This window comes from Vulpes lagopus, chromosome 1, assembly GCF_018345385.1.
Source record: "Vulpes lagopus strain Blue_001 chromosome 1, ASM1834538v1, whole genome shotgun sequence".
Taxonomy (NCBI): Eukaryota; Metazoa; Chordata; class Mammalia; order Carnivora; family Canidae; genus Vulpes; species Vulpes lagopus.
In genome coordinates, this window is record NC_054824.1 from 137451451 (window position 1) to 137475745 (window position 24295).

The window sequence follows — 24295 nt, forward strand, 5'->3', positions numbered from 1 at the left end:
CGGATGCTGGAAATATCTCCTAGTGCCCCAGTCCTCATTCTGTAGACCACACGCCATCAGCCTCTGAGTGCCCCTGTCCTGAAAGCCGGCACTGAGTTTTCAAGGTGCTTCAGAGCATCCTGTGCATCCTGTCCTGTAGGGAAAGCAAATGCTCATCACAATGGTGGAAAAAAAAAATCCTGAATCCTTATTTCCCCTGAAGCTTGCTAAGTTCTTGAAGTGCAAAGAAGAGAGAGAAGGGCTCCATGTGTGTGCAGAGGGCTCTTCACGCTGTAAAAACCAGCCTGAGAGTGGCAGGCAGCGCTCATTAGGCAAGCGCAGGAGAAAGCCTCTTCTTCAAAAGGCAGGAGGCAAGGTAGCAGCTGACGGGGCAGATGTGTTTGTTTTAGCCTGGGCTGGGTCCTGGGACTGCTCTGTGGGGAAGGGCGATTGCCTGGGGTCAGAGAATGACCCTGCCCCAGGCATCTTTCTCTACTTCCCTTTTTCTCTCTTTGTTAAAAATACAGATTTACATCAGGAAACAGCCCAGCTTCGTAATGATGGAGACTACCTCTGTGCAGATATAATCTCTGATTGATGGGGTGTGGGGAAGGAAGGAAAAGACCAGAGAGAGTTTATGAATTCGCTCTAAGATTCACATCACGTCAGGGGCCCTGCCAGTCTCCATAGGCATAAAACCGGGAGAGACAGAGATCAGCACTGTGTGTTGTTGTTTTGCTTGCTCCCCCTTTTCTCCACATCTGCATTTACTCACTTAACAACCTAGGAACTTGCACAATGGAGCCTCACCATTCCTTCCTTCTTTCATAAAAGAAAACAGAAATGGAGAGTCTCCTTTGTTTTAATCACTACTCTTCTCCGGGAACTTGAGCAAAACTGAACATCCTGGTTCACTTTTATGGAAAGTTTTACCTAAATTTCTTCCACTGGGATGCCCCAAGGTTATTTTGTCTACTATTTGTCTCAGTATTTAAAGGCTTAGAGTATTAATAGGACAGGGATTTGCAAATGCTCACCGTCACTTACCTAGAAGGAATTACTCAAAAGATAATCAATTTAACATCAATACTTTTTTTTTTTTCCTTTGGAGTGCCAATATCTGACTGGCTCTGTTCTGGGGTCTTTGGTAAGTATAAGATAATAAAGGTCATATTCCAGGTTGGTCAGTGTGGGGTGAAGAAACAAACAAAACACATGAAAAAATAGCAAACAAAAAGCATACTAATTAAAAAAGTATACCAATAGGCAATAGCATCTACCTTACATTACATATTCTAGGTTTTCCACACAGGTAGAAATAAAGCTTACATTTTCTGCTTGGTAACACTGACCTGTAAATACATTATGCTATTTCATCATGCTGGTCACCTCATTCATATAATGTGCAAATCATCTAGTCTGAATGAAATTTTATTTATTTTTTTTTTTTTTTAAATTTTTTATTTATTTATGATAGTCACAGAGAGAGAGAGAGAGGCAGAGATACAGGCGGAGGGAGAAGCAGGCTCCATGCACCGGGAGCCCGACGTGGGATTCGATCCCGGGTCTCCAGGATCGCGCCCTGGGCCAAAGGCAGGCGCCAAACCACTGCGCCACCCAGGGATCCCCCTGAATGAAATTTTAAAGGGTGAGATCTTTTTTTCCTTTATGATGAAGATGACTTGTGAGGTTAATCACAATAAAAAATGACAAACCCCTGAAAGATTCTAAGTCACAACAGAACTTTTAACATCAGTATAAGAAAAGCTTGTGTTTTAACAGAGTGCCTTCTACAGGAAAGGGGAATCCATAGTTTCTGTGTCTTTCACTGAAAATAATCCTCAAATCAGCTGGGAATGTGAGCACTAAAATGCATATCATCAAATGTTCGAGTGGTACTAAATAACCTCATGCTTTAAGTATCAGTAAAGACAAAATAGCATATTAGATAGTTTTACCTTCAGAATTTTTCCTTCTCTTTCTTCATATAAATTTTAATTGTTTTCATTTAATTATAAGTAATTAAATCCAATAAGAAGCTTTTTAAACTTTTGTTAAGAGATTACTGTGTAGAGAAAAGTCAGCTCTCTCATAGAGGGTCTCACAGCAATGTGTTCAAACAATAGATGCAAAAACTGCAGGAGGAGACTCCAGCTGTGGAATGGGAAAAGGAATGGCAAATAGACTTGACATTAGACCTCAGGTTGAAGAGAAAATAATAATTTCAGTGAACCTACAAGTTGTCTATTAAATTCTGGATTTCATTCCAATTTCAGGGCTCTTTGGAGGCACTTGGAACCTGAGATTGGTCCTTGTCAAAGACAAAAACCAAACAAGGAAGGATATTACTTTTATTCAGGCTATTACCATTGGGAGAACACCCCAGATAGGTAGATCAGAGTGTCTTAGCAGGATGGTTTCATCTTAGACTTCATAGGGAGAAGGAAACAAGTTATAAGTGGGATGGTTTTACAGTGGGGATTGTATCTATAATCAGAGTGATTCTCAGTCACTTAAACAGGAAATATTTCTCTTTGTGTGTAGCTAATTTTTGGACAACAGGCAATTCAGTTAAGCATTTATGAGACAAAGAATGGAAATTTGGAGGGTCTGTGTCTGGTCCTATAATAAATAAAAAGAGGTCCATTAGTAAATTTTATCTAATTCATAGGAAGAAGGGTGGTTCTTTGGAGTAAACCATTTTTCTTGATCACAAAGAGTAGGTCTTTTTGTTTTGCTTTGTTTTGTTTTTAACCATTTCTATTTTCCAGGAACACTGGGCTCAAATAAAGTTCACCATTGCCATTCTCAATCTTGCCACAAAGTAGAACTAAACTGTCTTGCCTCCTGGGAGTTCACCTGCTAAGCAACCTGATTCATGTAGTAGTTCATTTATTGATGTATCATCCATTGAGGGCTTCACATTCCTGGAAAAGGTAATTTTCAGAAAAAGCTAAATGGTGACTGTCATACAGATGTTAAAATGGACACATGTTAACCATTTTATTCTACCCATTAATCAATGACAGAACCAGGCAGGTGTTATAACCAGTTTGAAGGAAAATTCAAAGACTATTCTTGATAGCTTTAGATCAGGAATATTGATGTGACTATGCAAATCAAGGCAAAAAGTTTTTTCCAAATGTTTCCAATGTATAATGTTCTCTTCCAGGCTCTGGTTCCTCCTACCACTCACTCTCTTTCATTGATTTTCCTTTTTGTTATGTGTTGAACTATATCTTCTTAAAATTCCTCTGTTAGTAAATGTGACTTTATTTGGAAATAGGTTCATTGCAGATGTAAATTAGTTAAGATGAGCTCATACCAAAGTAGATATCCAATATGAGTGGGGTCCCTATAAAAAAGGAAAATTGGAACACCTACGTGCATTTGGGAAGGAAGCCATGTGATGGTGAAGGCAGAGAGGCTTCTACAAATGAAAGAACACAAAAGACGGCTAGCAAACCACCAGAAGCCAGAAGTGAGACTTGAACCAGATTATCTCTTATTGCCTGCAGAAAAAAATCAATCTTGCCGATGCCTTGATCTTATACTTCTAGCCCTCCGGAAGTATGAGACAATAAATTTCTGATATTTTTGTCATTCAGTTTATGGTATTTTGTTATGGGTGCCCTGGCAAAGTAGTATACTCCCTTCCCACTGTGTTCTGTGCTGCTTTCAATTCATCCCCCAAGAAACCCAGGCTATTTCCTCTGCCTGGAACACTTTTCTTCCTTTCTTCCCATATATGCTTCTCCTGAGTCACCAGGCCAACTCCTACTCATCCCTCAGATCTCTGCTTCTTCCTTTCTTCCTCTACAAACTCTTTCTTGTCTTACCTGCACCCTCAAAATGTAAAGAACCATTCTGATGTGTTCCCATGGAACATTTTATCACTTTTTATACTTTTCATAACTAATTACAGTCAAATCTGGTTATTTGCAGTAGCTATGTTCTGTAAGGTAGCCATGAACGCTGGATTAATGAATCCTGAACTCTTGGTCCTGGGAGAAATGTAGAGTTCAGTGTCTGTGCATCTCTGGTCACAATACTTTCATCAATCAATACATAATCTTGTTTTATGTATGTTTCTGTTTGAAGACATACACTATAGGCCTCACTTCAGCACTACATATGAGGGCCATTTTTTTTTTTTTTTTTTTTTTTCACGAAAGACACAGAGAGCGGCAGAGGGAGAAGCAGCCTCCATTCAGGAAGCCCGATGCGGGACTCGATCCCAGGACTCCGGGATCACGCCCTGGGCCAAAGGCAAATGCTCAACCACTGAGCCACCCAGGTGTCCCTATGAGGGCCATTTTAAACAATGAAGTCACTGATAAAAAGTAAAAACATGCAAAACAACATGGCACTAAGTGAACTGAAAAGGAATAGTATTTTACAAGATAAGAGCTGAAACAAGAAAGCAGAGCACTGCCTTGCTTTATCTCAACTGGGAATGTATACATTAGACAGCTCAATTTTTTTTTTCTGCTCCACACGTCTGTGAATGACCACAAAAACACTCTAAATATTAAAGACGAATTTTAGTGACCATAGGTAGGTTTGTAAATAGGAACCCCGTGAATAATAAGGATTATGGTATTTATTTAGGTTTTGCTTTCCCCACAACACTGTAACTCAGAGAGAACAGAGGCTATACCTGCTATGTTTATTTCCTCTCCAATTTCTATGCTCATTTGCTGAAAGAATGAATGAATAGCAGGTGCAATAATAAATGTTCATGCTATTGTACTGTGTAAAATACAATGATAAAATAATTTTGGCTCCAGGATACTTACACAGGATAACAAGTGTACCTACCTATCCTTACCAATAACTGTGGGCATTTCAAAGATGTCTGGCAGTTTGAAAAAGTTGTGTCTGAAGATCAAGGAGGCTAAATGTTCTTGAAGTAAATGGCACAATGAAGAAAGAAAGAATCTTTTTTGGGAGAAGACATAGTATAACCAAACAATATGTGGGCAAACGGGTTGTGCAAAGCCTGCAGTTGGATAGAGTCTAAGAGAGACTCCATCTTTAGATGCTGTGGAAAACAACATACAAAAAGGAGGCTGAAGTAAGAATGTAGAAGATAAAGCAGGCCCAGGTAGACTTGATTTTTATTCCATTAAAATGATGAGCCAGCCATTGAGGGGTTTTGAGCAGGGGAAGGAAAAACTGATATATAATAAAATGTAAGCATGGTGTTAAAAAATGGAAGGACCCTTCTCTGGGTTTATAGAAATCCTATTAGAAAGTTTTTTTTTTTAAGATTATTTATTTGAGAGAGAGAAATAGTGAGTGAGCAAGAGAGAACATGAGTAGTGGGAGGGGCAAAGGGAGAGGGTGAAGCAGACTCCCCACTGAGCAGGGAGCATGACAGGAGCAGGGAGGGCTCCATCCCAGAGTCCTGGGTCATGACCAAAAGCAGATGCTTGAGCCACTCAGGTGCCCCAAAACTTTTGTTCTCCTTAAGATTATCAAGAAGATCCTTCATAGGATAGAGTTGGCCTTCAAGAAATGCAAAAAGATTTGGGAAAAGAATGCAGAAGAGGAGAAGCAGAAAGCCACCAAAGTAAATCATAGCTTCCTAGGAAGCCCTAAACATAAATTTAATTTTGTGCCTGTTAGGATCACCAGAGGTCAATCTTCTCTGTGGAGTCTTCTGACATGCTGTACTCTAGTTCTAACTCTGTAATTATCTTGACCTCAGCAATTTGTTTTAATCCCTACAGGACTCAATTTCTGTGTCTCTAAATGAAGAGGAATGGGTGGTACAGATTAATACTACTCAATACAGTCTTAGGGTAACTCATTAGAAATGAAGACTCTCAGGCCCCACAGCCCACATTCACAGAATCAGAATCCTCATTTTAGTAAGACTCCCTGGTGCATCATTTGCACACTGGTCTAGGGAGGCCTTTCATTATATTTAGGGAACAAACGTAGTCAATTTTTATTATTCACAATTCCATATTTACGAATTTGCTTGCTCATTAAGATTATCTGGAACCTGAAAATCAATATTCGCAGCCATTACAGAAAGGCACAGAGAAGCGAAAAGTCTGAGTCACCCAATATATACATTCTGAGATCAAACAAGGCAATGCTCTTTTTTTGTTTCATGTCTCATAATGTAAACAAACAGTCTTTCTGCAGTCATTTAGGGCCATGTTGTGGTTTGTTTGTTTGTTTTCTGCAGTGGTGATTACACTGTTTAAAATGGCCCCCAAGTCAGTGCTGAAGTGCCCTCTGGTGTTTCTAACACAAGAAGAATGTGATGTGTCTCATAGAGAAAACACAGGTGGTAGGTAAGCTTCTGTTAGGCGTGAGTTAGAGTGCTTTGGCCATGAGTTCAGTGTTAACAAATCAAATATATATATATATATAATGTAAGGTGTGTTTAAGCAGAAGCATACATTAAGCGAGGTTATATACTTATTGTTTGATGAAAATGTTATGATCAGAGAGGCCTGGAGGAACATAACCCTGTATTTCCCCTAAGAGCAGTATTTCAATATTCACTAATTCAGTGCCCTGTGACCTCACAGAATATAGTTACTGTGAATAACAAGAATCAGTGCACCACCCCTACTGGGTGAAGATAAAGGTAAACTCTGAATATAGAATAATAGAAAAGATATTATTCAAAACTGATGTCTTTAAGCAAATATTGAGAGACAAACAGAAAATTACCATTTCACAGAACAACTAAAACTTACTTCCAATTCTAAATAGTCTATGAGGTTGAGAAAGCCTCTGTTTTTTTTTTTTTTTTTAATGCTGGGAAGAGCCCCTGTACTGAGCAGCGCTTTTGTGTTGTTTTGTCTTTGTTGGTTCCCAGACTGGGGAGTTTCCAGGGGAAATCTGAAACTTCTTTCCCCTGCCCTAAAACAGAGAGCCTGGAGGGCTTTACAGGGCTTAGTTACATGTGCCGTCCAGAGGGTCTCAACACCAAGTTGCTCAACAAGGCCAAATCCTTAAAACGGTTCCCACTATGGGAATGGTGGGCACAATGTACAGTACAGGACAGGGGAGGGAGTGCCAAGCTTGTGACTGCCTGGAGCCGGCTTCAGGGTCAAACAGGTGTCACATCCTATCCATGACCTCCTCTACAGTTTTTAAGACAGAAAAAGAGACAGTTTTATCCATGCATCTTTGTTAGACTTGGTTTCTCTGAGAAGATGGGAGTCCCAGTGTTTTATTTCTCACATTCTCTCCTTTGAGTCTTATGTCTGTTCCCTTATCAAATCCCCCTCGAGCCTGACAAGTATCCCTCTCATTCTGGAAAGAGTATTAACTTTTGGAGCTCTTACACTAATGCATGGCTCAAATCCAAGCAGACTCTCAAGTGGACGAATCTCCTTCTTTCCCCCTTTTTTTTCATTCCAGGATTTCTTTTAGTGTTTACATAAGCTTTTTGTTTTGTTTCTTATTAGAAGATAAATTCCTACAACACAGTGAGGGTCTTCCCTTTTTTTAGAATCTCTGTTACTCGTTTCCTGTGCATTTACAGCATCTGGGTAGGTGGCAAAGTGACTTAAAATGACTCAAGAGATCAGGATAAATTACTTGTGTCACTAATTATTGTCTATGGACTCAGACCCTGATTACTCCTCTTCCTTCTGTCTCAGAGAAGCAAGCCTGAGTGTCGGGTCAGCAACCTTTCTGTGATTAAATATTCATGCACAAACACAAATGCACACAGGCAAGGCAATAAGAAGTGCCAAAAATAACAGCAGTATCTCTGTCCTATGGAACTTATAGAAGCACAAATTAAGAATGAACACAGACCAGAATTGCAGATCAAACATAATGTGGGCCGAGAATGTACTCATTGCAATGAGTTTCCTAACAACAGTGAATTCTCAAGAATATCTAAAGTCATTGTCATCCCACAATATCCACAGAACAAATGAAATAAAGCTCTTTGTGCCCTCTGATCTTACAGGACAGGCTGCATGATGCCATAGGGAACACACACAGAGGGATGCCTGTGGTGGCATCACATGCAGATGGGGAATAACATTTTCTCCTTGGTGAAACTGGAGAAGCCAATATCTAATATAATGCTTGGTGTGGTTTGTGGCACATTTTAAGCACTCAGTAAATATTTGTTACATAAACGGATGACTTGCAAAGATGCTAAGTGGACCAAAATCTCCTCCTTCCATGGAGTTAAACTGTAATAAATCAACATGTTTATCTTAGAATATAATCTACAGAGAGGCAGGAGGATCAATGGCAGTGATAAATAACTAATATTGAGGATGCTAAGATACAGCCATCAATTATTTTTTGTTGCAAAAGTAAGCTCAGGGATAGTTCTGGAATATTTTCTTATAGTTTGGTAAAAATATCATGCCTTTTGGAGTCAGATATACTTAGCTCTGCAATGTATTATTAATTATATACAAATCACTTAATCTACCTACTTTTCTGTAAAATAGGATAACAATACCTACCTACTTTGCTAATATGTTGAACTAATTAAATAAAATAATATACATGAGGTAGCCTAACCTATTATCTGACGTATAGTAGGTTTTCTACTATAATATAGGTTAACTACTATATAGTAGTGCTAATTTCTTCCCTACTTTGCTTATACAATATCTTCCCTGTGTCACGAACTGAAGTAGGATGCAGTGCTAAATAAAATATATGTACAACTCTTCCCTTGTAGAGCTTGTAGCCTAGTGGGGCTTAGAAGACAGCCATTAACCAAATTAGTATGATAGAAACTCTTGAAAATGCTGTGAAAGATGAATACAAAGAGGGATAGATTTTTGAGCGAGATAACTTAATCAGTGTTTTCTGAGGAAGAGGAGGTCAGGAGATTTCTCTCTGAGGACACCAGTTTAGGCTTGCAGTGCAAAGACCTAACAGAAGTTCCTTTGGCAAGGGTGGGATCCATGCTTCCAGTATCCAGCATGATTTTGTAAAAGCCCAGAGTTGATGGGAATTAAATTAAAAAAATCTTGTTTTCTATATATTTTATTTATTTGAAGGGGTTGGGAACCACATGAATGAGTACGAGGGAAAGGGAGAGAGAGAATCTCAAGCAGACTCTGCATCCAGTGCAGAGCCCAACATGGGGGCTTGACCCCACAACCCCGAGATCTCCACCCAAGCCAAAACCAAGAGTCAGACTTTCAACCAACTGAGCCACTCAGGCGTCCCCAAAATCTTTTAAGATCTTGACTCAAAAGACAATCAATCAGATTTTCTCACACTGTTTTTCAGTTCTCCTTTCCAAGATCTGCATAAGAGATCACTCTTAGATTGAGTGAGAGAGGTGAAGAGACACAGAGTTCCCCCCACAACAATGTTCCTTGGGCTTGATCTAATCATAGTTTCTAGGGGAGATAGGACATTATTGCTCTTTTATAGCTGAGATTCTTCACAGGGATATCATTCACTACAAGTTTTCTTTTCTCAATTGTAACACAGAAAGAGGAGCTTTTTCTATTACATAATAGAAATATTACAAAAAAATAGAAATATTACAAAGGAGCACACATGCAAGATATGTGTTTATTATTTTCCAGAAAACCTCATGTTTGTTTGTTTGTTTCCCCTTTAGTATCTGATAGAAATTAACTTCTTGAATAGAACTACTTAGGCCTTAGTTCCTGCTCAGGATCACTAGCCGACTTTCTCAAGCCCATCGTTTCTCACACTGTAACTTGCTAACAGGCCAAGAGTCTTGGCTTATGAGGTAGGAGTTTTCAAGTTTCCTGACACTATTTGCTCTATCATGTAATTAGGTTCTAAAACACCTGGAGTTAATGGCACTTTTTTTTTTTTTAAACTGGGGAAAAGGTAATAAGTGATTTTAATCTCATATCATAGTCATTTCTTTCTTGATAAAAGTTTAATAACATATGGTTCCTTTTTTTTTTAAGCTACAAGTCCAATTTTTTTATTACAAGCAAAAGGGAAGAAATAGGGTGACAGGAACTGACAGAAACATACCTAAGTCCTGGTCAACTCGAAGGAATTAAGAGTCATTAAAATCTGTTGTTTGAATAATTAAACATGAGATCAAAAAGGATAGCAAAAGAAATGCAAAATCCAAACTGTAACTGCAGAGGTAAATTAAATATAGGCTCTAGTAGCTATGAAGTAGCCAACCATACAAAGAAAAATACCTATGCATAAAAAATATTTCCCTACAGACAGGCAGTAGGCAGTGATCTATAGAATGGTGGATTCTTGAAATACAAATTGTGTTCCGTAATATAAGTATTATATTTACGAGTTGTGGAAGATCACATGGGAAAAATAAATCATGCTTTTCCTTTCAGAGTTTGATGCCTAAGGCTTCCATTTCCTGTATGAATATGGCCTTGCCAACTGGATTGTGATATGCAGATCTACGAACCAACATCTTCCTGATTCAAGGTTGGTCTGGAAAAGACACTGCCAGTTTTGGTTTCTGTGGCCTTTATCATGCTTCCATGACCTACCAAAATCCCCCTCCTTCTCCTTTGTTGTTGTTATTGTTGTTTCATTAATGTTGTTAACAATTACAGTCTCTAAAATTTCCTATAATAAGTTTTGATGCAATTTTTCTTGATGATTATTTTTAAAAGGTTAATATAGGTCTATCCTGGATTCTATAGATGAATACCTTAGAACTAAGAACTGACACTTCATTTTTATGCCTTTATCTGTGTTGTGTTTGTAACTGGGTTGGGATCAGTTAGTATTACTTTAAGATATACCTAAGATAGACTTAAGACCAAAAAAATGCTTTGGGGGGGCCAAGGAAAGGCCAAATTGCATTATGGTTCTTATGCTCATGAAGTTTCATGGGAATTTGAATAAAAAAGGAGGCAAAAACATTGTATTGCTGTGTTGTATATATACAGCAGTATAGACATGCTGAATTTCAAAGAACCAGTCCTGTAAGAGGAGTCAATGTATGTTGTGGGTAATAGATTCAGCAAAAAGACTATGTATTATATTAAGGTTGCTAATTTGAAGTTTTTAGTATTTAAATTTTTTAAAGATTTTATTTATTCATTCATAGAGACAGAGAGAGAGAGAGAGAGACAAGCAGAGGGAGAACAGGCCCCATGCAGGGAGCCTGATGTGGGACTCCATCCCAGGTCTCCAGATCAGGCCCTGGGCTGAAGGCAGCACTAAATGGCTGAGCCACCGGGGCTGCCCCTAGTATTTAATTTGTAAATTAAAAAAATTTTGTAAGACTTATAAATTACATATATGTATGTATATTTATGGAGTTCTATGCATTAAATAATATTATAATAAAAGTAATTGATCTGGGATCCGAGAGTCTTTCCTTCACAAACTCATTATTTTATTCAATTTTGATAAACCTGTTTTACATTAAACTTCACACTCATTGCTGGAATTATCCCACAGACAAGGACCTTGTAACTATTTGTTTTACTGTTAGTTCTGATGACTGGAAAGTCTAATTTTGCTGTTATTACATTTCCTGTAAGTTCCAACAATTGGTATTATATTTAAGAATGTATCATTTGTTTTCTTTTTTTGTGGGAACTTTAAGTTGTAGGATAATAACTATCATGTTTTTTCCATAGTCTTGCTTTCACAAATATTTTTGAGAATTTACTTAGGCCATGTTTTGCCTTTACAGCTTAAACAGTTACACTCCTTCTAATCTTTCTTTAAAACATTCCCCCCCCCATTGCTCTAATTTATACAAACTCTAGCTATGATGTCACAATATGGCACTTAAAAATAAACACTCAAAATGGAGAATTTTATTCAATCTCACCAATAATAAAAATAGGAATTATTAAACTCAACAATGTATTGAACACTAATGGGGGCAGATACAGAAATAAGTGGCACACTATTCTTGCCTTCCAAGTGTTTTGAATCTAGTTGGAAACAAAGATTACAAGTTTAGATAATATTAAATATTATAAAAATATCAGACGATTCAGAAAACAGTTCTTGATCATTACTGGATGTTTCTGGGTTCTAACTAGGGTTGTCTTGAAAGCTACACTGGGTCTGAGTATTACCAGAGGTAAACATGTACCAAATACTTTGCCCAAAGTAGCAAAAATGGAGCCAAACTGGAACCCAGGTTTCTTTGTCCTTTGCCTGGTCCTTTCTCCACTCTTTGAAGCACAAAGAGGAAATCTTTGCTTGAGATAGCAAATTAGTGATTAAGTTTGCAATCTTAAAATAATAAATAAATAAATAAATAAACAAACAAACAAATAAACAAACAAACAAACAAATAGATCTGCAATCTTCAGAAAGGGCCCTGGAAATAAAACTTGGCAAAATTCTAATTCTTGGGTGATCGCTCTCTGTTTAGACTGCAAGCAGTGAAGTTTGCTAACGTTCTTTTTGAGTTGAATTTCCTTTTGATTTTAGGAACAGCTCAAGCTCACACGACAGCTTTTCTAAAAAAAAAAAAAAAAAAAGTTCTGTTAAGACAAGAAGAACACAGGAAGTCTGGAATGTAACCAGATACACTGTACTTCCGGAATTCCACCCTTAAGCAAGCCGGTGGGCTCCTTTTGCACATGCGCAGAAGGGAAAGTTGGGCGGGGATTTCCGCTGCGATGGGTCGCGCTCCGGGCAGGGATTGGTGGCGCCGGTGTGAGAGGCGGAACCGGAAGCGCCCGTGTTGTGGAGCGCAGCCTGATCGCTCCCGGCGTCTTTCCAGCGCCTCGCTTCTCGCTGTTGGTGCTGCCTTTGCGGGGGGCGCCATGGGGGAAGCGGAGAAGTTTCACTATATCTACAGTTGTGACCTGGACATCAACGTGCAGCTTAAGATGTAAGAGAGTCGGGACAGTGACTGGGATTGCTGAGGCTTGCGGACGCTGAGGCTGGGCCCTGTGGGCTGGTGGGGAGAAGATGGCTATCAGCCTGCGGGCCGTCCTGGGGGCGGCGGGGGCGGCGGGGGCGGCGCGGGCGGCGCCGGGGCAGCGGAGCAGAACTGCAGCCTCGAGCGGCGCCTCGTGAGGGGAGGGAGGGGGCTAGGCCTCTGGGAGAAGGGTAGCGGGAGGAATATGCCCTCAGGTCCTACCGTGTTCTACTTTCTTGGAAGCATTTTTCTGTCGAGAGCAGCCATTTGAGGTTTTTTGCATTTTACAGAGGAAGAAGTCTAGTCTCAGTAAAGTCGTCCTCCCTCCGGTAAGAGTTGGAAGGTGTTTAGAACGGGGCTGGCAGGTGGAATGGAGGCTACGGAAATTATGGAGAAAGAGAGAGAGACACAGGCAAATCTTGTAGTTGAGAATCGGATGAGCACCTGGGTACAGCGTTGGAAGCGCGGGAGGTGGTAGAGCTGCGGTTGAGCCTTTGGACCGCCTGCCATTGTTTAGCCTGGAAGTTGGGAGTCAGTCAAAGATGAGGGTGCCAGTGGCAGAGGGGCCGGCAGATGCGAGAAAAGGGCCTTCGCAGAAAACTCTTGGAGCATCACAGTGGAAGTAAAGGCCAAGGGGCATGACAGCCAAGTAACAACACGAATCATTACATCGACAAATAAGTCATCCCTCTGTTTACTGGAGAACAGAGTGTTTACCGGGTACTCACTTTCTACAGTAAGCAGCGAAGGCTGGCTTGAGGTGAGATTGATGGAACCGATACCCGGTATGGGTAGGACTGCACTGGAAATCATGTCCGTTTTAAGTCAGCCTCACAGAAATATTTTCACACGTGAAATCGATCACAAATTACGAACCATATCGTCATTTACAGTATGTTCAGTGGCTAGTCACCTAACGTGCCTCTGACAAAGGGCCTCGTACATGCAGTGAATACGTGTTCTCAGTTGTCAAATGCACCTTTGAAGGATTGTTTTTATCTTCAGGAGTTACTGTCTTCAGACTCTTTAATATTTTACTCTCCATTTTGTGGTGGTAGTAAAACTAATATTTCAACGACCAAACCTTTTGTAAAATGATTTGCGCACCCATTTCAGGGAATTTCTGGAGCACGTGGCGCTGGATGCCTATACAGGACCGTATTGCTGTCATTTGCTACGCGGTTTTCTTTCAGGCTCATTCCTCTCAGTGTTTTTTGGATATATGAATGATTTTTTTTTTTTTTTTTTTTTTGGTGAGACTTTCAAACCTTAGAAGGAAAGAAGAAAAGTAAAAAACACTGGTCTGTCATTAACAGACACCACATATTGGGTATTTTGAGGAAAAGATAAAAGCATAAATTAGAATTTGACAAAATTCAGTACTAACCATCTTTTAGCTTCTGAGACTCCCATTGTTGATCGTTGCGGGGTGGGGGGTGGGGCAGGAAGTATCAATTTAAAATAGTATAATGAGACAATATTTGATTTATTCTCCCCAGGCTTTTAGTTCATTACGACATTTTTAATAACCAGTTGTACTTTGATGTCTCTTTTCTTAGTACTGTAATCGGATATCAAAGTGCTCACAAAACGGTCATTTTGGATGTGCCAAAGCACTTTAAAAGCAGCTTGTCTGGGCAGCCCGGGTGGCCCAGTGGTTTAGCACCTGCCTCCAGCCCAGGGCGTGATCCTGGAGACCTGGGATCGAGTCCCACGTCGGGCTCCATGTATGGAGCCTGCTTCTCTCTGTACTGTGTCTCTGCCTCTCTCTCTCTCTCTCATGAATGGATAAATAAAATCATTAAAAAAAAAAAAACAGCTTGTCTGAGACTGGCACATTATTGACTTGGCTTCTGACTGATTTCGCGGATTTTTTGCATCATTCATCAAGTTGGTTAAGACAGGAAACTTTGAATTCTGCACACACGCCTCTCTTACCTTTTCTGTTTAATCATTCACAAATTGTCTTGAATCTGCCTTCATCGTATCTTTGATTCATGCCCCCTTTTTGCCCGCAACCCTAGCCATAGTCTACCTTTTTCCTTTTTAATGTAGACTGAACTTGCTTTTAGCCTCTCCTTTCCATTATGTTCTTATACTCCTGTCAAAAACAAATCTGATTACATTACTCTCACTTCAGATAATTTATTTAACAGATTTTCGAGTGTTTGCTTTGTGTCAGGCACTGTGCTGAATATGGTAGCTGCCTGGTTTCATTTTCTACCTACTTTGCATTCTCTGGCTTCTTCACCCCATGCACTTTATGCTTTAGCTATACCAAACTTAGTTTCCCAGACCTACCTTCTTGCTTCTTGCATTTGTATATGGTGTTCTTTTCCTCTGGGATGACTCCCTACCTTTTTGGCTCTCATCTCCCATATATTATTGGGCCCATTTCAGGCATCTATCTGGAATACTAAGCTCTTGTTCCCAAGCAAGTTTATGTGCTTCTGAGACTTTTTAGTATGTTTTTCTGTATGTAGTAGGAAGGACATTGGCTTTAGCCTCTTCTTTTTTTTTTTTTTTTAATAGATTTTATTAATTTATTTGATAGAGTGAGAGGATGTGCATGCATAAGCAGGAAGAGGGGCAGAAGGAGAGGGAGAAACAGACTCTCCCTGAACAGAGAGCCGGACATGGGGCGTGATCGTAGGACCCTGGGATCAGGTCCTGAGCTGAAGGCAGATGTCTAACCAACTGAACCACCCAGGCTCCCCACTTTGGCCTCTTTTGCCCTGTTTTTTTTTTTTATTCATGAGAGACCTGGGGGGGGGGGGGGGGGGGCAGAGAGAGAGAGAGAGAGAGAGAGAGGCAGAGACACAGTCAGAGGGAGAAGCAGGCTCCATGCAGGGAGCCCGAAGTGGTACTCGATCCCGGGTCTCCAAGATCAGGCCCTGGGCTGAAGGCGGCACTAAACCACTGAGCCACCCAGGGCTGTCCTTGCCCTGGTTTTTATTCTCGGTTCTGTTACTTTGTTGTCTTGAATAATAAGCTTGATTGTTGAGTCTCTGGTTCATTTCTTATAAAGTGAGAAAACGGTGAAAAGTAATAAATAAAGAGTATGTAAAATGCCTGGCACAATATTTGACATAATCTTGATGTCCAAGCAACGTTGTTACTATTTTCTAATGTTTTGCACATATCTTTTATGATTTACAACGTATTTTTTAAGGTAAAGAACTGATCAGATAGCATATCTACATACTTTGAAACAAACAAATTTTTTCAAACAAAATTTGAAAAAGTAATAAAAGAATATTCAGTTAAAAGTAAGTGGAAGCACAGATTTAACATTTTTTTGTAACACTGTATTGTTTTTCATCCTTCATTTTTGAGCCTCTGTGCCCAGTACAGTGAATGTTTGTTGAATGAATACATGAATAAGTGCTCAGCTTGAAATTAATAAAAGGAAACTAAGGCCTGGAAAACTGATGATGTCTAGAAGATAGATCAAGGGTTGGTGACAGGATTTAAAATTAAGTAAAAGCCTAAAATAGAGAAATAATGTTAGTGAAGATTGGAATGATATTAGGTATGTTGGGATTTTAAGAGACCTTTATTAGATGTAAAAGTGACTTTAATTTTATATACAAGAGAATGTTGAGGTAGCAGAAGGTTACTGTGATACAACCATAAACTATTCTTAGTATTTGTTGTGTATGTGCCTAAAAAATATGTCTAAATATTATTGTTTTTATACTTCCAGAGGAAGTTTGGAAGGGAAGAGAGAACAGAAGAGTTATAAAGCCGTTCTAGAAGACCCAATGTTGAAGTTTTCAGGACTGTATCAAGAGACATGCTCTGACCTTTATGTTACTTGTCAAGTTTTTGCAGAAGGGAAGCCTCTGGCCTTGCCAGTGAGAACATCCTACAAAGCATTTAGTACAAGATGGAAGTAAGTTGTTGTCTTGCATGCAGTGGGTTCCAGATTGTTCTCCCATTTCTTTAAAGGTGTTGCAAGTGTGATTTGGTAGGGACTACAGAGGAAATTTAAAAAATTATATTTAATACTTATAAGCATTGATCCAAGAGTTTCAAGCAGTAACCTACTCAGGTGGAAAATAGTATTATATATATTAGTATTATAAGTGCAATTTAAGTAGAAGTGAATTTATGTTTTCAGTATATTGACGTATTTTTATAAGAATTTGACTGATTCACAAACTGAAACCAAATATAACACATAATGTCTTTACATTTTCTGCCACTCTATGCCCTGAACACATGCCCTGGATAATCTGAAGTGTCATCCAACTTGATGTTTGGTGCTCAGATTTGATGAGATCTCTCAGACACAGATAGATATATCTGTTGTCATCTGTTCTGATCGGATTTTTATTATTCTAAATATGAAACTAACTTTTTTTTTTTTTTTTAAGTTTGTGGCTTATTGAGCATGGTATATTAGCAAACCATTGTTGAGATGCAAGATAAATATAATGAACATGAAGTTCCTGTTTTTTTCAGAACACTCTTGTGGGTTCTGATTTTAAAGTCTTGTCTTTTCTTATTTGATAGATTATGTGGTACAGTTTCATTGTTCCTTCAGTGAGTGTTATTCAGCACCCTGGAGGCTCAATGCAGGTCATGTGCCTCTTAAGGAAGGAACTTATGCCCACAGTGTTAACGAAGATAAGATGTGACCAAATAGCCTACCAGGTTGTGTGTTGCAGGTACAGCCCTGTGTTTACCAAGTGTGGTCTAGTCGTCTGAAAAGGGTTTTTCAGAGAGCAGAAGCCTGAGCTCTAGTGATATGGCTAATTCAAAACCAACTACTATTTTAGTGATGTAATTTCTTTAGTAGTCTTATTGTAGATAGCTATAAACACATACAAACACGCCCAAGTATGTATAGGTATATACTTGATATTTTGGAAAATTTCGAACCTTGTAAATGTAGAGAGAATAATATAATGAACTTTCGAGGCCCTGTTCCTAGCTTTGATAATTACTAACTAAAAGCCAATCGTATTTCATCCATATCCACAGTTATTTTGAAGCAGATTCCAAATATTATATCATTTTAACTGTATTTCTATATATTACTTTTTTAAAGAAAACTATTGTTCCATAATAAATCTAAAACAGTGGACCAGGATTCCTTAATTGTATCAGGTTTTTAAAGTAGAATCAGGAAATTTGTAGAAACCTGAAATTGTATACAGAATTTTGTATCTTGTGCATTTTTACAGGGACAACTCAAAGTTTTTATTAGATTTTTTTGAAGTGGCTTGTGACTTCAAAAAAAAAAAAAAAAAAAGACCTAAAACTACGAATTTAGGTCTAGATAGTCAACATTTATGATTTCCACTTTTCTTGGTAAGGGAAATTGCATAGTGGTTTTGTTCTACGCCTTGGCAATAAAGAAAACTAGAGAAAAAGCAAATTCCCAGTTATGGGGGGAGGAGGGCAAAGAGAGAGGGAGAAGCAGACTCTCCTCTGAGAAGGGAGCCCAACTTGGGGCTCTATCCTAGGACCATTGGGATTATGACCTGAGTTGAAGGCAGATGCTTAAGCAACTGAGCCACTGGGGCCAGGTGGATTTAGTTTTAAGCTTATTGAGGACAGGGTGGAAGGAATGATGCACGGGGAGGGACAGAACAAAATGGTGTTCAGAAGTCACAGCTTTCTGGTGTCTGATTGGATCTTTACATAATTTCTAGAATCTCTAGGGTAGTTTTGAAACTATTTTGTAGCTACAGATTCATTTTCTTCAAAAGAACTCTTCTACAAAAGTCTGGTATAAAACAAGTTAAAGTGTAGTTGCTTTGATTTTAAAAAGGTGTAGGAGCATGGTTTTGGATGGCAAAAGATTTGAGGCAGATGATTGCTTGTTCATAAGCATTGTCTTCTAGTCAGAGGGCAGAATATAGAGGTAAGAATTTTCATAGAGGTAAGAATTTTCTAGTTCATTTTGGATATTGTTGCTGATTTTTCTAACTTTAGCTTGTGTTAAATGATACCTGGTTTTTTCCTTGTCACAAGATGCTGCTGCTTAGTATTTACCTTTTTAATCTGGCCCACTGTATGGATAATAATTATTAAATAAATTCATTTATTTTCTCAAGCTTATCTGTAGTGGAGAATGGCTCTTTTGAACATACAATTTTTTTTTTTTTAAGAATTTCATAGAAGAGGGGGATCCCTCCTTGGCTCAGTGGTTTAGCTCCGCCTTTGCCCAGGGTGTGATCCTGGAGTCCTGGGATCGAGTCCCGCATCAGGCTCCCTGCACGGAGCCTGCTTCTCCCTCAGCCTATGTCTGTGCCTCTTTCTCTCTCTCTCTGTGTCTCACATGAATAAATAAATAAAATCTTTAAAAAAAAAATTCACAAAAGAAAAGGATTTAATGACTTCGATTCACATTTATTGGTAGTTGTGTCTAATTTTCCTGTAGGTCCTTGAATTTTTATGGTGGGTGTAAATAATTTGTCCTTTAAGTTTTTGAAAATACTGTTCAACTTCTTACCAATGCAGATGTATTTGACCTAGACTGGGATATGCCCCTTTGATAGTAGTAATTTTGAGTAAACAGAATAATTTTGAGTAAACACAGAGAAGTAATTCTGTGCATCTTCTGGGTATTGCTTTGTGTATTGTGTGCATAGTTCTCTTTTGGGATTTTAAAAGCCATCTGTTTAAGGGAGTTGAAATTATCAAATAGATTCAGTACGAAGTTTGAATGCAGAAGAAAAATTGCAGAGATGAATAGAGAATTTAAAAGAGCTGTGTTGTCATGACTAAATGATTAAGAATGAACATTCCTTAGTGAAATCATATACACAGCTATGCTTTAGAAGCATAAAAAACTGATAGTTAAGAATTATCAGTATTAATGAAATAACTCGAAGAACAGAAGAGTCTCATGTTAAAAATTGTTACGTGTCTGTCCAAGGCAGTCTGCTAACATCCTCATGTTGTGAAGGTAGTGTATAGACTACTTTGACCTCTTTTAAAAGGTTTTGGTGGTTGTTTTCTACTTTGTTGAGGTAATGTTGTATGTTATAGAATGATATTATCCCTAGCAGAATTTTGAGTCATTCTGAGTTTTTTTCTCTTCATAATATAAAACTGTATTTTGGAGAATGCTTATAGATAATCACAGTTTGGTTCAAAACAAGTTTGGTTCTGATAGGTTTGTGTTTTCCCAGATTTCTATTAGCCATTATTACATTCCTTGTGTCTTAGTGATACTGTCTGAATTTCTTGATTAAAGAATTTACCAGTGTTAATTTTTTTCATGTGTTCTGTATTTAAACTTGAAGTTTCCTACATCAGAATTGAGGTAAGTGCCACATTTTTTATAGTATTAACCTAATCTTTTGGAACATTTTCTTTGCACATATCTTCTATGGTTTGTTGATTTAAAAAGGGAGTTTACACACACACACACACACACACACACGCGCGTACACACATTCTGTTTCTTTAGTGTTATGTTTATGTTGACTTTATTTCCATAGCTGGAATGAATGGTTGAAACTGCCTGTAAAGTACCCTGACCTGCCCAGGAATGCCCAGGTGGCCCTCACTATATGGGACGTGTATGGACCAGGGAAGGCAGTGCCTGTGGGAGGAACAACGGTTTCACTCTTTGGAAAATATGGGTAAGCATTCTCATTTTCTCTATAGGAGTGTTGGGACAGCTTTTCTTTTTGGGAGAGTTTTAGTGGTTTATATACAGTCTGGTTCTCTATGTCGTAGGTAGTGAACACCTGTTTGGTACATATGATTCCTTCATTCTTGAGACTGAATTTGACATGTATTTCCTACAGGGTATGCAGATAGATTAATTAAGAAACTTACTGTTAGTGATTGGTAATGTGATTTCTATTTGAAAATAGTCATTAGAAATTAGAATCTTGCTAGAAAAAGAGGCTATTTGGTGTATACTGTAACTTCATTGTTAATAGAATTTTTTTGCTTTCTCCAAATAGTGAGAGGACAATAGTGGGGTTAAAAAGCACAAATTTGTTAATAACGATAATGATTATAATAGAAAAGTTGTCAACTCAGTTTTTAAAAATTTACAGATAATAGAAGCTAATTTTGAAAGAAACAAAAGCATGATCTTGCAGGGTATTTTTTCTCTTTTTCTCCTGGAACAGAGGATCAATACCTTTAGAGAATTGGTGATATTTTATTATTCTTTCCTATGTTTATTAATAGGAGTTTTCCTCTGAAGAACGTGGTCTTTCATCAGGTATTGTGTTACCTTGGTATACAGTTCATATAGGAAAGGTAGAGGAATGTTCAGTTTTTTCCTCCTTTACCAATGTTAAGAATGAGTTGGTGTCTTGGTAACTTGCATATTTGATGATGGATTTTTTTTTCTTTTTCTTGTAGGTTTTGTCAGGAACTTTTAGTCTTAAATATTTTTGAAATGTTTCAATTAATTGCTGTCTTTATGGAATGCTCAAAAATTCCCATTTTTGTTCAGTAAGAGTCCCTTCAAGTTGATCCCATGTTTTTATTCCAATTGTCATTAGTAGCCACTTTGCTTTTTGGTAGACGAGCTATTTCAGGCTCGTTTGGCAATTTTCCACCCCAGAATTCAAATCTCTAAAAGAGGCCCTAGTTCTTTGCAGTGTGTAATGGTAGAGAATGTAATCTAGGTATTATCAAATTTATTAATTTTTGTCCATTTTAAAGTTGGAAATGTTTTTGCTTGAATTAATTTTTACATCATTAAATGTAAATGAAGATGATCTTGTTCTGATATGTTCATTTACCATTTGTGTATATGTTCTGTGAATTGCTTTTTAATGTCCTTTGTGTACATTTCTTTCAAAAATTGAAATACAATTCATATGCCATAAAATTCTGTTTTTTATGTGTGTTATCATTTTTATGAATGTATAGGGGGTCTTTGTAGATTAATGAAATTAGCCTTTTGCATGTTATATCTTACAAGTACTATTTTTCCTGTTTGACTTTTTAAATATTAGTATATATTTATATCTTTGCTTCCTATTCATACATCTTAAATTATGTTGAATTGATCAGCTCTTATTTTTATGGTCTGTGAATTTAATGTTTTAATAAGCCGTTTTCTTTTTTTGTTTTTAAAAACATTTCTTCTTATGATTTTAATCCTTTACATTTAAGCACTTGATTCATCTAAAATCACTTTTGTGAGGGGCATCTGGGTACTGAGCTCAGTGCAGAGTCTGCTTGAGATTCTCTCTCCCTCTGCCCCTCCGGCTTATGCTTTTGCTTGCTCACTCTAAAATCAATCAGTCAATCTTTAAAATCACTTATATGAGGGGATCCCTGGGTGGCTCAGCGGTTTGGCTCCTGCCTTTGGCCCAGGGCATGATCCTGGAGACCCGGGATCGAGTCCCACGTCAGGCTCCTGGCATGGAGCCTGCTTCTCCCTCCTCCTGTGTCTCTGCCTCTCTCTCTCTCTCTCTCTCTCTCTCTCTCTCTCTCATATAAATAAATAAATAAATCTTTTAAAAAAAAAAAAAAAAAAAAAAAAAATAAAATCACTTATATGAAAGGAGTGATGTATTGGGAATCAACTTAAAAAAACCGAACAAATGGTGAGTGATTTGTCTTAACACTATTTATTAAATTAGCCATTGTTTCCAAATATTTTGAAATAGTACTCTTATATATTCAGTTCATCATATATTGAAGTCTAAGAGAAACAGTGTAGTACATGATATGGTGGTGGTTAGGGACACAAGATATAGAACTAGGTTATATGTGTCCACATGCTGACTCATTTAATATCTGTGTACCATTAGGCAAGTTATTTAGTCTCCTTAGGCCTCAGTTTCCTCATCTGTAAAATGATATAACAATAATATTTATCTCACAGAATGATTTATGATGATAAACACATAGTTAATGAGTATTCAGTAAATATTAGCTATCATTTTTTTCTGAGCTGTTCTGTTTTGAATACTATTATAAAATATTTTAATACTAGATAGGGATGATCTTTCTTATTTGCCTTCCTTTTATAATTTTTCTCAATATTCTATTTTGTTAGATAAATTTTATTATTTCCTCAAATAAAAATACTCATTGTTATTTTGTTAGGAAATCGTATTGAATTATGTATGTTAATTCAGGAGAGAATTGATACCTTTGTACTGTTGAATTTTTCCATTCAGGAATAGTGTGTGTCAGAAAGGCTTCAACTCATGAATAAAACCTAGATGTAATTTCATTTAGAATAGCTTGGTTGCTTAGTAATATCAAGGTATTTTAGTTTAATGTAACTATTAATGAGGGTATTTTAATGTAACTATTAGGTATTTATTATTGAAATACATGCAAGAGCAAATTTAGACATAGTCTGACACATTAGATATAATTTGGGTAAAATAGCATGTTATAGTAGAATAGACATATGAAGTCAGTATTGTTCCTTTTCCAGAATGTTTATTCCTTTTTACTTTATGAGAGTGGGGTTTGCTAGCTACACAGAAGAAAAATGGGAAGAGTTTATTAGTCTTACTATGTAGTTAGTGGTTAGGTGTTCTTGAGGACAATCAGACCTCTTGGTTTTTCCTTTTGGCCTCATTATACATGATTTACCTTCTGGAATAATCAGCTGAAGGGTCTCTCAAAAGTACCTCTTTTAGTACACCTATGCATTTTAGATGACCTTAGGGTATAGTTTCAGGAGACACTCTGACTAGATGGTGTGAGACAGCTGACATTTCCACCAAAGTGCAGTGAAATGAACTGCCTAAAGCCAGACAAACTCTTTCTCAGATTAATATATGTGACTCAGTTTGACTTGACTTTTGGCAAGGTTTTGAAAAGTATATGAAGTCAGTAATAATCACCCTATGAACAAGAAGCACCTGGTAAGCTCACCAGACAAGCATCTTCCTGTGTTCTCATTAATTTGGTAGGAGTGTGATGGGGCCCAAGTGATTTTTTAGTAAGCATCCTGAGTGATTCTCCAGACCTATGGATCACAGTTTTCAAAAACACTGCATTAGCCTTTTCATAGTAGTCTACTTGTAGGACTTAGGCTTGCAGTTGTTTTCAAAGTTTCTTCCTTGACTTCATCCTGTTGCTCATTAATTTGTATTTCTGTATGAATCCCAGTAAAAGATAAAATACTTTACTTTCCATTTAAACCGTGCTGGAAATGTGCCTGAAAGATAAGCCAGTAGTATTTGTTCTACTTTATAAAGTAATTAAACCCCAGGTATTTCCAGTGAAGGTAGTAGCAGTAAGCAGAAGTTAAATTTCAATTCATTTTTTTTTTTTACTATTAAGTAAATTAAGACTTTGAAGTTTGGAGAGTCATCTGTTTCTCTTAACTGGACAATAGGTCTTGCTGTCCTTCAATGTCCTGAGCACATGAGATGTTGGATGCAAATGAAACATGTTGAAGGGATGCGTAGGTGGCTAAGCAGTTGAGCATCTGCCTTTGGCTCAGGGCGTGATCCTGGGGTCTGGGATCGAGTCCCACATCAGGCTCCTTATGGGGAGCCTGCTTCTCCCTTTGCCTATGTCTCTGCCTCT

The 24295-nt window shown here is 37.9% G+C and overlaps 1 protein-coding gene across 2 annotated transcripts in view; it reads left to right on the top strand.

Moving 5' to 3' along the window:
• The first annotated feature begins 12622 nt into the window (after positions 1-12622).
• PIK3C3 (phosphatidylinositol 3-kinase catalytic subunit type 3) overlaps positions 12623-24295 on the top strand; it is a 138697-nt gene continuing 127024 nt past the window's right edge. For both annotated transcript variants that reach the window (XM_041756685.1, XM_041756693.1), the window contains exons 1-3: positions 12623-12772; positions 16509-16697; positions 20263-20406. In XM_041756685.1, the coding sequence (XP_041612619.1) occupies positions 12705-12772; positions 16509-16697; positions 20263-20406 (401 nt within the window). In that variant the 5' untranslated portion in view covers positions 12623-12704. The remainder of the gene's footprint in view (positions 12773-16508; positions 16698-20262; positions 20407-24295) is intronic.